Source organism: Agelaius tricolor, unplaced genomic scaffold (assembly GCF_023055355.1).
Source record: "Agelaius tricolor isolate 1412-34295 unplaced genomic scaffold, bAgeTri1.0.p SCAF_4, whole genome shotgun sequence".
NCBI lineage: Eukaryota > Metazoa > Chordata > Aves > Passeriformes > Icteridae > Agelaius > Agelaius tricolor.
The window spans coordinates 45591746-45606657 of NW_027269264.1; the positions used below are offsets into that span (position 1 = coordinate 45591746).

The window sequence follows — 14912 nt, forward strand, 5'->3', positions numbered from 1 at the left end:
AAGATACACTTGGTTGCCCTCAAAGAAATAAGTGTTTATATTCTCTGGGTATACACACACACACACAGAATTTTGCTGTATTTAAATTATTGTGTATTTCAAGTACCTAATGCATTTTATTTTTTCTATGGATACTTGGAATTTAAATTAAGAAATATGCCGTATTTAGGTATCATTAAAGGAGTTCTTAGGTTGTAATCCTAGTAGCTGGATGTTTGCACTGAAATAAGACAGTGCGGCTTTTCTTTTGAAGCAGGGAAATCTTCAGGTCAGTTACTCCTCAAAATAGCTAATTTGCATGAGGTTCTGCAGAAAAAAAAGAGGAATTAACGTTCCAGTAAATTGCAGAGACTCTCACTTGGGCTTCTATAGAATGGCTTCCTATTTTGCAACATAGTTTGTAGACTTGGAAGAAATGCCTATTTTTGTGACAAAGTCTTCTATAATTTCAGGCATGTTCATCATGGAGGATGACCGTTTTGGTAGTACTTCCACCAGTACTTTCTTCCTAGATATTACTGAAGATGCAGAACAAATATTTTATGACAGACCTGGCCCTTCAAAGGACAAAGACCGTAGTCCCTTTCCTTTTTTTTCTTCTAGTAGACTTGTGAAAAATCGCATTCTAAACTCTCTTACTCTACCTAATAAAAAACATAGAAGTAGCAGTGATCCAAAAGGAGGAAAGCTGACATCATCTGACAGTAAATTTCTGAGGCGAAATCGTACAGTAACAGAACCTAGTGGTAGCATAGACTTTCCTGCTGGGGAAGAATTGAACCCTGTTTTCAGAGTTCCAAAAATCCAGACTTTACGATTAGAAACTTCTTTTGTTGGAAGCAAACATGTGGAAGATACTGATTGTACTCAGAGTATCGGAGAAAATGATCTGAAGCTACCAAAAGGTCTTGGAAATGAAATTCATCGGGAAAACACAAGCAAAGAAAGGCTAATTGGAGATGGTACTACACAAACACATTTCAAGAGCCGTAGCTTAAGTTTTAATACAGATACCACTACAAGTGGTATAAGTTCAATGAGCTCTAGCCCTTCAAGGGAGACTGTAGGTGTGGACACTACAAATGCAGATACTGACTGTGGAAGTTTGAGTACTGTAGTAAGCACAAAGACAGTTAAACCAAGTCACTGTTCAACACCGCAGTCTAACCACCTGCCTCTCTCCAAATCCAACTCTGTATCCCTGGTTCCACCGGGGTCTTCTCATACCCTTCCCAGAAGAGCCCAGTCTCTTAAAGCTCCTTCTCTTGCTACGATAAAAAGTCTTGCTGACTATAACTTCAGCTACACGAGTTCTCGAGATGCGTTTGGCTATGCTACACTAAAGCGCCTGCAGCAGCAGAGGATGCATCCCTCACTGTCTCACTCAGAAGCCCTGGCATCTCCAGCAAAGGATGTGCTGTTTACTGACACTATCACCATGAAGTCTGGCAGCCTGGATTCTCGACTAACCCCAAGCCGGTAAGAAATTGTTCTGTGCTCATTTCTTACTTCAGTGCTGTAAGAACAACTTCAGTGTCTTCCTAATATTTTTTTAATCTGCACCTTAAAGGGACAGTTGTTGCAATGTGATTCATAACTTCACTGAAAGCAGTACTGATATATTAAGTGAATAACAGAAGGATAATTGTCCACTTTGTAAGGGCTGTCAGAGAAGCCCAGCTTTCATAGCTGTGCTAACCTTTTATAATGCTGTTGCTGACAAAGGAAAAAGTTTCCTTTTATCATGTGTTCTTCCTGTTTTAACTTCTATAATATTAAAAATGCAGTTACAGTGCTAACATTATTAAAGTTGCTAACATTATTAAGTTGCTAATATTATTAAGTTGCAAACACATTGAATTGCCCATGAAGTCAGAGGTACATTTCAGAATTTTCTTGATGTCACTTGGGGAGGTTTTAGGACAGGGCCTCCTGCCAATATGCTATATTTGTGTTCACTGCAGCACTGAGGCCAGTGATGAGATACTGGTACCACTGATAGGAATGTCAGTTTGGCTTCTTAGCTACAGCAGATCAAAGATTTTACTCATAGCATTTATTTTTAGATGGCAGTGTCACCTCTTTATTTTTGAGCAATATTAGATGTTCTGAAGACTAATTAGATAGTTACATAAGATGTCTAGCTCTTGACATTGACACTGTTCCCAGCTGCAAGTCACTGCTTAAAAACCTTCCCTTAAAAGCTCTTGTACTAAATTTTTCCTTCACATCATCTTCTAGCTAGTGCATTGGATTTTCACATTACTGTTGAGATGGAATAGGCACTTTTTATCTCTGTTCTTGCCTTATCATTTCTCGAATGAGAGAAGGGGGAGACGCTACCAATACATGAGTCATCTGCTTACTGTGGAAAAAGCAAATGCTCAGTCCTTGAGCTGCCCTCCTCATACCCAGTTGAGTGTGTATGTCCTGATTAAAAGAAACATCCATCTGTGTTGGTATTTTTGCATCATTCTGGAAAGATGCCATGAAAGATGCCTTTGTTCAAATAAGTTAGAGCTAGACTGAGTATGTTGGTTAGATTAAGGATGATTTAGTAGTTATACTGCACTGTCCTGGAAATTGAAGTGCCATTCCTAGCTATGTCACTGGCGTCCTCTGCTAGTGTAGGAACAAGTGGGTGTCATTTCAGTGGTAGTACAGGTTCTGTAATGTCTGTAAGTAATGTTTTACCATTCCTTGCAGCATGCCCTTGATGTGCAGAGCAGCCTTGCTGCAGTGGACTCTGATCCTGCACACAATGTCACACTGACTATTCCTGGTGCTTAGCTGTTCATGTTCTCTTGTGTCAGTGGATAGAGTCAAGGATTTGAGCTGACCTGCTTAACACTGAACTGAAATGTCTGGAGTGCTTGTATCTCTGAGAAGGTTAAATAATTGCAGACATGCATACTCAAAGAGAGATTCAGATTGTGTTAGTGGCTAATATAATTGATTGGAAAGACTGCAGTCAAACTAGTAGATGTGTTTTTCTTGGTGGTTATGGTATGTCCCCACTGAAAAATTATGGTCCTTACAATTTCAGATTATATTTATGAATAAATTCAGAGTATATTTACTGGTCCAGCTAAAACTGTCCTTAGCTGCTTTTTAAAAATAAAGTAGAAAAAAAAAAGTCTGTCATTTTTAACTTCCAAATCAATTTTTCTGTCAGTCTTCTGAAAAGTTTTATTTACGGTTTATTGACAGATTTATGTGTTACTAGCAACTAACAGTCATAGATTTACTTTTGCAGTGTTTTTAGTTGTTCTTTTTTTCAGAAGGTTAAAAAGCCTTTTTCTTTGCATAAATTTTCTGAGGATAAATTTCCCACTTTAGTCTTTAAATACCAGCCAGAAATACTAACACACATATTTTGGATCCTGATAGTGGCTCTCAGCTATCCCCTGCAGACATTCTTTCATGACAACTTGGTGCTGTTTATCACTACTAATGCTGTATCTGTTCGTTTTTCTAGGAAAAGCAGGGACAAATGTTTGGGATTAAAACGTCTGTCTTTAATTCATGTTGAGAGTAATTGTAGAATGTTTTATTACTAAGTATTTAATGCAGCTGACAACTTTCTGGGTTTCATGATTACACAATTATTTAGGTTGGAAAAGACCCTTGAGTCCAGCTATTAACAGAGCACGCTCAAGTGCTCCACTTAACCATGTCCTTAAGTGCCAAATCCAAACATTTTCTAAATGTCTTCAGGGATGGTGACTCAACTACTTCCCTGGGCATACTTTCCAGTGCTTGACAACCCTTTCATTAAAGAACTTTTTCTTAATATCCAATCTAAACCTCCTTTGGCACAACCTGGGGTCTTTTCCCTGTTTTTATGAAGTATGGCTTGACTTCTTTTGTGAGTCCACTGCTACTGTCACTAGCATTGGTCAGAATTGCCAAGAAAATTGTTGATATCCTCTCAGCTGTATTTTGTGCATTTCCATTACATAATAATTTCTTCCATGGTCAAACTTTGATAATTTAATTTTATCCCAGTATAAATCCCATCCGTAGGGATAAGAGGACACTTTACTGCCCAAATAAAAAGTAGATAGAAAACTTCTTCCAAGGCAAAAAGTCAAAAAATCCAGTGTTCACTTTATCCTCCAGTGTATCATAATTTGCAATAAAAATTCTGTGTTCCTGAGGTGTGCCTTTATTAGGAAGCTTTAATCCAAGGCATATAGGCCATCTACATAGATTGGTTATCAGGAAACATTTTTAGGTTTTTCTGTTTGATGAGAAAGAAAATGACAGATGTGAAATTTCCATCATCAGGTCACCACTGAGGTCTTGTTCTCCAGCCTCTTCTCTCCTGTCTGATTTTCCCATTCTGTTTCTTTCTTTGTTCTTCAAATTATTTGTCAAGTCAGCTCCACTCACTGTGTGGGTTTAAGTTTGTTCTTTGTGCATTCATGTTGAGCAAATACTTCCTCTGTGCTTGGGTGACCCTACTGGATGGCTCCTTTGGAGTATGGGAGGAAAAAAATGTTCCTTGTGTGTATCACTGGTAGGCTCAAGGTGTGCCTTTGCAGGGATGTGCCTGCTCAGCTCAGAGTTTGTGAATATCCAGGAAATACACCTTCAGTGCATAGGTACATTTCAAAATTAGGTAGTTAGGAGTTTAGAAACCCAAATCTTTACTGGCTGTGTCTGGGCTGTAAATATTCAAAGCTAGAATGTTGAAGAAAATACATAGTTTTGCAGGATGGGCAGGAGTTCCTGTATCAAGAATTAGAAAGGAATTGCCAGGAACTGCCAAACCATGCAAGACAATATGAGGCAGAAAAAGCAATGAGCCTATAGCTGTAATTTGTCCTAACAAGCTCTGAGATCTGCAGTGGGAGGATGAGGATGGTCTTTGTGTCAGCAGTCCTTTTTACTTTTAATGTGCCAGAATGAGGGAGTAACTGCGAATGTGATCTATTTGTTTCAATGTTACAGGTTCATGAAAGCTTTAAGTTATGCTTCGTTAGATAAAGAAGATTTATTAAGTCCTATTAACCAAAACACACTTCAGCGTTCCTCCTCTGTTCGCTCCATGGTTTCTAACGCTACTTACGGTAGCTCTGATGATTACATTGGCCTTGCTCTCCCAGTGGATATCAACGAAATATTTCAGGTATGTATATGTTAACTGATTTGGTTCATCTGCATTTTCATACCGAAAGGCAGTCAGCTGTTGCCTTTTCATCAGGATAGATTAAATCTAGAGAAATGAGGAAAAATGGATGTGGTATTTTAAAGAAGTACATTTTGGAGAGCTAGAGTTTCTTTTCTAACTATTCTCACTTTTTTACACAAGGTCACTAGGCTGGTTTGTTTTAAGGCAAATAATGGCAAAGACAGTGTTAGAGGAATGTTCAACAGTGGTTTTGCTGACAAATTTGCTGTCATAAGATTTTTAGTTGACATCTGGCTCTTATACTAAAATTAGCATAGTCTGTGCACACTCGTTAATTCTGCTTTAGCCAACCAATAATTGACATGTTCATCAGCCACCTATAAATTAGGTGCATAATCACACAGTTAACTCCCTGCTACCATGGTCTGTTTTAAATAATAGATAATTCTTTATAATTATATATAATAATATATATAATAATATATATATAATATATAATTCTTTATATATATATCATTATAGTATTAAATTATATTGTCTTAACTTTGAAAATACATATATTTAGGTTAGAACAGATTATTTTCAGTGTCTCAGAAAATTCCTTCTTCTTTCTACTTGGTAGAAACACACTCCTATTTAACAAACTGATGCATCATAGGGTTTAATACTGTGTTACTTAATCATCAAAATCAGGACATGGTCTATGTCAAAAGTAAAAGTGGTCTTCCTTATCTTTATCTTACTTAATATTTGCCTTTCAAATCTAAATAAATTTCTTACCAATCTCACAAAATTGCTAAACATAGGGCAAAATCATGTTAAATCATGTATCTGCTTCTGTTTTTCCTTTGTGAAATGACTAGTTTTTCTTTCTCCTTCAAGTCATTGTGGCATATTTGTTACCTCATTTTGTCTCTCTCAGCTCTCTTTGTAGTTGAGACATGCCTCAGCTCTACATCCTACAGGCAGCATTTTAGATGTCCTGGTTGCTTTTGTACTTCATTCCCAAGATCTCCAGTGGTGTTGTATGATCATGGACAGATTATGAACAGCCACTCTGGGTCACTGGTTCCTTACAGCCTGTCACCACCATTTAAAATCTGCTGACTCTTGATGAGCCTTTGTCAATAATGTTCATTCACAGATGTATATTTTTCTCATTGGGCTTTTCTTTAGTACTCAGGAGCTCATTCTTCATTTCTTCCTCTAATGATGCATTTTTCTTGAAGTGAAAGAAAAGCAAGATTTAATTTCCTCATAAAATGTATTTTTTTTCTTATGTTTGATTATCACCTCTGTTAATTTTAATTTTAATTTTCACTTGGGTATTCCAGGTAAAGGAAACCCCATATTTCCAGAAGAAAACTACACCTCCATTTGATGAGCATGGATCTAAGGTCTTTACATCTGATGCAGGAGGTACTGGTTTTAATCTTCTCCTGTAGCTTTCTGTTGTTTATTGGTATATTGGATGGGTTGTTGATTTATTTGTTAATTTTTCTTTACAGAAAACATCATTTTAGCTATTAAACTTTGAGGACTGTGTTCTGGAATCAGGATAGTAGTCCAATAATTTCCTGTTTCATTTAGTTTGAGCTAATGTGTTGCTTCAAAGTTTGGTCCTGCTCTAAAAAAATGAAGGAAAACCTGCATATCTCTGATAACATGAGCTAATGCTGCTCAGAGTCTGGTAGTGATGCTGTATTACAGGAAGTAACAAAATTTAAGCTTAGAAAAATATGAATCCCACATATTGAACTATTTCCCTTTGATTACAAGATCATTTATAGGAACTTATGGTATTAGATGTGTATTTCAGAAAGTAAATTGTCTTTCTGTGATGTGTCCATGACAATTGATCAATGAAGATTATGGGATGAGAGAATTGCAAGTGTTCTAATGCCTGGTTTATTCTGGAATGTATCTCTAGAGAAGATAATGTAGGGTCTTAGATATGTGTTTTTTCAACTGAAAAAAAGAAGGCTTGACACTTTTTTTAATAGTTTATTAGGATAGCTGTTGTCCTACATTTTTGGGGTTTTTTTCCCCTTTAATATTATACACAAAGTTGATTTTGCTGGAAGTATGTCTCTGTAGTTTGCTACGTTTCAGTGTAAAGTAACTGTTGTTCAAAACTGTATTTGTTTGTTTTTTCCACCCAGGGAAGAGCATGTCACTAAAGTGTCTTCTGCTTGTTTCTGCATTGCTGAGTCTAGTTTCTTCCTGTCACGGTCACTAAGTTACAGTTTTTTAAATTGTGTTTATTTTTGCGTTGGTGCATGTGTAATTTCAGCATCTGGTATATCGTTGTATTAATCTGGTTTGACACATGAAAATTGGTAATGTATTGGTGTTATGTGGGTATTAGTAATGTTGATACCATGTCAGGATTTACCACTTACCTTCTTACAGTGTGTGTATTTAGAGGTTGAATTCTGTCCTTTGCAATGTTTTGTTATATATAATAAGTTGGAACTAAAACTTTGTCTCTTCTCAAATGCTAACAATCTTGGGAGCTTAACCACTCCAGAAAAACACTCTATAGGTCTTCACATGCACTCTGTCCCCAGCCTTAAAAGGCTTGAAAGTGGAATTAATTGAAAGAGTTAGCGTTGGTTGCTTGGTTTTGTGGGAGTTTTTTGATAACTGAATCTTATTTACAGGTCTTCCATCAGGTGCAAGTGATGTTGTCAAAAGCCCTTTTCAGATGCTCCGCCAGCAGATCAGTCTCACAGAAATAATGAATACCAGCCGTTCAGATGCCTGTCAGTTCTTAGAAGGTACCGAGGACACAGGGCTCCAGGAGCACACGGATGAGAACTGTCTTTACTGTGTCTGTGTTCAGATTCTGGGTTATCAGCCTAACACCAAAGTGAGCTCTTCCTATAATCGTGCAGGTTAGTGTTCCTTGTGGTGAAGTGTGTTAAAACTGACAGAACATACTGGCTTTTGTTCATCTTTAAATAATCTGGTAGGGTTTTTGTTTAACCGACTGTTGACCTTAAAATTATTTCTCTGATAAGCTCATTGTGCAACCAGTGGTATTGCCATGGTCATTTCCAGCTTTCCACTCTGTAGTATTAGTAGGAGTAGTTGTCTGCTGATTTCTTTAGTATTTCTAATAGCATGTCAAAATAAAAAATTTGAAACCTTATTTAGTACTTAAAATGCGTGTTCTGAAACCTGACACTTGCTGTTCAACTAATGAAAAGTCTGACATCAAATCAAGTCTGTGCCATAAAGTACAATGAAGGAAATCTGTGGAGTCTGTTGAAGCTGAGCTGTAATTTCTGTGATTAAGTCATCTTTTCTCATACTTTGAGATTCAGATGCGAGTTGGAGTTATTTTTTCTAACCTTCTCTGCAGAGCTTGCAGTTAGATGCATTTTGTCAATTCCTGTGATGGAAAGATAATCCAGTAGTGGGTGCTTTAGTAGGAGCACTCACTGTTTTTACAGTACTGTTAGACATTTATTAGTAGCAATGTTGGCAAAGGCAGTGATGCACAAATGTGAGGAATGGCTCAGAGAGCTAAGCTGGAGGTTGAGTTAGTAGTAAGAAGGGGTGGCAGATAAAATCCCACCGATAGTTACAGGTGCAGCAGAGCCTGGCTCTTGCCAGAGCCCTTCCTGCAAACACCTGTGACAGTTGTGTGAACAAAAAAAAAGTCTGCACATACAAGAACATCTCTATTGTGTTCCATAAAATGGAGCATGGGTATATCAGTAACTATATCAGTACTATGTGTGACGGCTTCTCAGGCTTCCATCAGTGTCTGGAAAAGACTCCACTAATGTATATTAAGATTTTTTTTTTAAAAGATAATTTTGGAAGAGTTTGAATAATATTTGTCCCAAATCCACCATCTAGTTCTGAGCTGATTTTATGCATAGTACTTAGTGCATCTTGCACGTTTGCAATTGTTGAAAAATAATGAAAGCATGTGAATTGAGGAAAAGTGTGAATAACAAAGGTACATCTTGTTTATGTCAGATTTTTCAGACATTCCATATACTGACTGGTGTGGGCAGACCATTCACAATCACTTAGATGTGCATTCCTCCAAATTTTCTGGAATTTCAGGCTGTAGTGATGCAGTATCCCATGGTTCAGCCAGCAGCACCAAGAGTACAGAGCTTGTATTAGGTAAGTCTGAAAGCCTTATGATTATTAGAGATTATCACTAATAACATATATTTTAGGCATTGTGAAAAACTTATATTTCACTTATGTATACTGCAACAAATTAATGCTCTTTATTAGACAAAACCAGAAAACTCTGAATAAAAACATCATCCATCTCCATGTGGGAGAATACAGTTCTAAACTCTTCTCCCTCTGCTATACAGCATTTCTGCAGATTATTCAATACCTGACATTACAAGCAAATTGTCTTTTCTTCTACAGATGTTAATTTAAAAAAAAGTTTAAGAATTATTGAATTACTGTAAAGATATACTTTATTATGTATTTGTGTATTATATTTTGAATTATGATGGTTTCTTATGAAGTAGCTGGTTTTTGAATTCTCCCATATCTGATAGAAGCTCATCCAGTTTGCAACATGCTTTAGTGATAACAATACCACTGTAACTTTAACTTGCAGGTTTTTCTTTGAAATGGTGGAAATATTTTTGAAAAGGTTGACTGTTTAAAGTCCTGAAAATAGTGGTGTTCTAAGTTCTAATTTCAGTAGTAATATTTTTGATAGATCAGAATACATATGTAAGTGTGTGTGTTCATGTGTGTATGAAATGCGTAAACAGACTTATTGTGCAAGGTTAGCTCAGCCAAAGACAATTCTGTTTAAATCCACACTGTTTTATTTGTTTTTCCAGGAGTAAAGTCAATCCCAGATGACACACCAGTGTGCAGGATACTTCTGCGGAAAGAGGTCTTGCGTTTAGTTATCAACTTGAGCAGTTCAGTAGGAACTAAGGGCCATGAAACTGGACTCCTGACGTAAGTTCAGTGCATTACAGATACTTTAGCAACACTTAGTCATAAGTATTCTCTTAAGGTCTCAGGGACCGTGAATAACCTCACTTCTCAAAAGTTGTCAGGCAGATAGGATTGAATGTAATGTAGAAGGTAAACAATTAATCTTTACATTGTTGCTCTGTGTTTATTATTTACTCTTAACCAAACCTTTTAAAATCAGTAATTCAACTGTAGTAATTACATACCTAGTGTAGCATATAAATAAAAGAAACAAATACTTTTTTATTTTTGCTGAATCATAGATAAGTACAATAACAAACCGAAAGTGATTTCTTGAGAAACCCAGCTCTACTTTAAGCAAGAGTACAACTCCTGAAAATAATTTACTTTTAAAAAATATTCAGATATGGGAATATAAATCCAGGGACTAAATGTTACAACCTGTAGGTTTTTGGGCTAATTATTTTAATATTTCTATAGTTTTAAGACATTGGAAACCAACAACTGCTAAAAGAAAATGCAGAAGTGTATGGTTTAGTTTCAAAAATGCTTACAGATTTAAAAGATTAAACTAATCTTTTTCCATATTTTCATAACTGCTGTACATGTGGATGCCAATTATTTGATACACTCTTCTCTTTCCAAGTCTGTTATTTTAAGCCTAGGCAATCACAGTAATTCTGTACAACTTAAAAGCTGTATATTCTGTTTCATCTCATTAGCTTAGATTTCTTCCAGTTTTGTGCAAAGTAATGCTGTCTGTTGTGATGTTCTTACTGTGTCAGTTCTGGGATTTATAATTCCTATACTGAAGAATTAATGATGACATCTTATTGAAAAGATGGGGTCTTTTTAATACAATGGAGATCTGTTCAAGACTTACAAAATTTTGTTTATTCTCTTGTCAGAATTAAGGAGAAGTATCCCCAAGCATTTGATGACATATGCCTTTACTCTGAGGTGTCCTACTTGCTAGCACACTGTACATTTCGACTTCCATCCCGAAGGTTCATCCAGGAGCTCTTTCAAGATGTTCAGTTCTTGCAGGTGAGTGGAGGGTGCACTGAATGTACCAAAATGGCTGGCTGGGTGCAGATTCCACGTCCTGAGTAAAAGATGCCTTCAGATAGGTACATCCTACAGGAAACCATTTTGTGATGCCCCCTGAGTAAAATCTCTAGCAACATTAATACTCCATCCTTCCCTTTCAGATGCATGAGGAGGCAGAGGCTATTTTGGCAACGCCGACACAACAGCCTGTAATTGATGCATCAGCTGAGTCCTGACCTCTGCTCAGGCAGTGCTCTGCATGTGGACTATGAAATGCTCAGACAACCTCCCTCTGACTGGATAAAAACTTTGGAACATCATCTTCGAAACCTTCCAGAAGCTACTGGTACCTGAAGACTGAACTGAAAACATTTTCTTCCTCAACCAATTACTGGCACAGTCATTTGAGCCCTTTGGGGATTTATTAGACATTACCTTAGTTTTAATAATAGTAATTACCAGTATATGCAAGAGCCGAGCACTGAACACCTCCACAAGTTTTCATTTCATTTTCTACCATAAACTACGATGAAATAGGACAACTTGCAGAGACGTTTTTAATTGACTTCCAATTCTGTTCCAGAGAAGCAGAACGATGCCTTGCTTTTTAAACCTGGACACCAGGAATCAGAGAGATGGGGGTGCATTCCACTGCCAGCAATGGGGAGCCATGCTGTGGTTGTGGGCACCAGGGGATTAATGTTAGCCCTTCTCTGTTGATTTTTGTACTGTTTATAACACTACTTTGGGGATTTGTAACTTCAGACAGAAAGAAATGCCTCTGAATCTGAGGTTTCATTAAGTTATTTTAATATTGCTATAGTTTTAAGACATTTTATTAGCAGTCTCTCCGATTTCATTGCATTTACCTACATGTATCTTGTCTGAACCAATTAAGGATTTTCACTACAATTTGATTTTCAAAACAAGTCATTTAAACCTTAAAATGCTGAAATCAGATTGTTTTCCCTGAATACTATGCATGTGTTTGCAGTTTCTACACTCATGCTCATATAGTACAAATGTGGGTCTTACTCAACTACAATCCTTTAAAACGCATGATTTGTATCAGATAAGCAAATATTGTATAAACTGAACTTGAAGACATTTAGTCATTGCAGGTTTTGTGAGGACACTTAAGTATGAGTGTTTTCCAAGTTCCACGGAAACAGCTTTTTATAAAAACAAAGGTTTATTTGAATTTTCAATGGGTTAGTGATCAAGCATCAGATAGTACTAATAATTGTAGTGAAAAGCCTTAAGTAACAAATTTTGGAGCAGCTGTACTTATAATTTTGTACTGGTATTTAAGACTTGTTGCAAAAGTTAAATGATACAGTGACTGGTAATGATTGAAGTAGTTGCCTCTATCATGTTACTAGTGCCGTTTCTAAACTAGTAAGTGCAAGCTAAAAAAAAAATTGTAGGAATCCCTGTCACTTTTATCATGGATCTAAAGACTCAGAAGCCTTTATATAAAGGTAGTATAAATATATGCAAATGTGTATATACAGTAGCATGGCCACCTTTGTTAGAATGCCTGTAATAGAGGGGATTACCCTTTGATTTTGATATAGGTGAATAATTCAGCTGGACTGTACTAAGTAGAACGTATTTTTATCCATTCACTCCTACCATTTTTTATAATTGTCAGATTAATACTTAAGTGAAATTTATCCTGATGCTCATATCTCTGTTCTTACTAGCTATGCTACTGGAGATTTCAATAAGTAGTCCTGTGAACAGTAACACACAATTCCTAGTGAAATGTAGAATTTATTTGTTCTTATTGGAAATTTCATGACGTCACATAAGCACTGCTTTGCAGCTATCACTTCACTGAATTCTTATGTGCACTGCATACCATCAGGTTCTGGTAAAGCAGACTGTAAGTTGCTGCTCGTAGTCAAATTTAGTTCCTAAGATTATCTTTTCATGAGTTCCCACTGAAAGGAGCAAAAAGAAACTGATTGAACTCTTCTATGGTCATTGACATAAATAATACATCTGTGTGGCAAGACATGTTTGAAATGACATGTTTAGAAAACACACCACACCAGTAACTATTGGGCTTCTGGTCACGAGAAATAAATGCTTCTGTAAAACCAAAATGTCAATCACAGTAGACCAAATAGTGGTATAAACTCCAAAGGAAAATAATGTAGTTTTCCCACAAATGGGGATAGCGTATGTTATACAGTAGTTTCAAACACTACCTCAGTTAGGCTAGAGTAGAAGAGATTTGTTTTAATAACTAAATGGGGTTACATCAAACAACTCCATGTTATTTTTCTGCAGTTAAGGCAAAATAAACAAGTTTTATCACCTGTATTTAAAAAACCCACCTCTCTTCATTTCTTAAGTTTAACCCATAGCACTTAATGTAGAAAGCATCGTAGGAAGGCCTCTGATTATAGAAAGATAAGCAAATATACTTTTAAAAGAATCTCCATCCCAAAATGCTCATATGTTCTGAATAACGCGCTTGTGTGGGGATCCATGACAACAGAAACTTGACATAAAAAATTATGGCTGCAAATTCAGTTATAAAGCGTGATTTCTCTTCTGAAAGTGTATGAGTGTCAATAGATTTCAGCAAGTATGCATCAAGGATGTTAAGTCTGTATTGTACATAACATACATTTCTAGAAAATTAATTTACACATTGACATTAAGCTCACATTGATGTTTCACTTTAATTGGCAGATGAAGGGGATACTGTTATTGAAGGAAATTTATATTGGCTTAGTTATAAACTGTGAATTTCTAATTTTATAGTTCTCTTTTTTTTAATGTCCCTTTCAAAGTCCTTATTTTGGGGTTTTATTTGTATCATGAGAAACTTTGAAAGAAAGCTGTAGTAAATAATGATTGTGCTTACATTAGCCCTAATAAAAAATCTCTTCCACTTCTCCTAGGGAAGCTGACAGACCACCCACTTTTTATATTTCCAGTCTGAGTGATTGGTGATAATGCTCAATAAACGGTAATGTGTGTAGCATTCACTTACACTGTATACAAAGGCACTTTGGTTGCTGTGGCAAAGAAAACTCCTCAGGAACTCACACACAGCTCAGAGGCGGGAGCTGCTTCAGGAGGGAGAGGCTGCTTGTGGAACCAGTCTCAATTAGCAGCAGCTGCCTGCTGTCTCTGGGTCTGCTCTGACAGGCAGGGGAAAGGGGGGCCCTTTCCAAGGAGCAGAGAGCTGACTCACCTCCGCAAGGGCCCGGTCCTCTCCACCGAGGGAAGCAGGACGAGCCGAGGGGCTCAGTGGCTCCTTTTGGGGAAGGAGAACTTTTCACCTCTCTGAAATTCAGAAATGCAGAACACTCCCAGCTGTTGTGGACACCACTTGGAGCTGGAGATGATCAGGCTTTGAAGCTCCCAACTTGTATGTGGGGCCCCTGGCATGTTGTGCTTGAAACAGTTGCTTTTCCTCATCTGACAGCTCTTGCTTGACTGACGTCTGACAAACATGCCCTAAATGTGCTCTCTTTGTGGGGTGGTGGTGGTTTTTCCACAAGTGGAGTCCTAAACAATTCACTAGTTTTGGGCACAGTGGCTCAACACACTGAGGTAAGCTGCCCTTATAAACATTTATAAGGCACCTGTGAGAATCATATCTTTTTGATTTCACTTTGAAACACACATAGTGGTCTGGAAAGGGAGTTGTGGTTTGCAGTGAGACTGAAAACAAAACCAAAGTGCCTCTCCTAGGTGTCCGAAGAGTAAGGTAGCTGTTCAGGAGAAATACACTGTAACCAAATCTGGTGAGGGATGGAAG

At 37.1% G+C, this 14912-nt stretch overlaps 1 protein-coding gene across 2 annotated transcripts in view; it reads left to right on the forward strand.

Annotated features, from left to right (window-relative positions):
• Nucleotides 1-14137, forward strand: part of RICTOR (RPTOR independent companion of MTOR complex 2) — a 73791-nt gene extending 59654 nt beyond the window's left edge. Inside the window, exons 31-38 of one of the 2 annotated variants that reach the window (XM_071425504.1) lie at nt 453-1479; nt 4957-5134; nt 6472-6556; nt 7801-8034; nt 9131-9283; nt 9976-10099; nt 10987-11125; nt 11290-14137. In XM_071425504.1, the coding sequence (XP_071281605.1) occupies nt 453-1479; nt 4957-5134; nt 6472-6556; nt 7801-8034; nt 9131-9283; nt 9976-10099; nt 10987-11125; nt 11290-11364 (2015 nt within the window). In that variant the 3' untranslated portion in view covers nt 11365-14137. The remainder of the gene's footprint in view (nt 1-452; nt 1480-4956; nt 5135-6471; nt 6557-7800; nt 8035-9130; nt 9284-9975; nt 10100-10986; nt 11126-11289) is intronic. The other variant, XM_071425505.1, reaches the window with a different exon arrangement.
• The last annotated feature ends 775 nt before the right edge of the window (nt 14138-14912 follow it).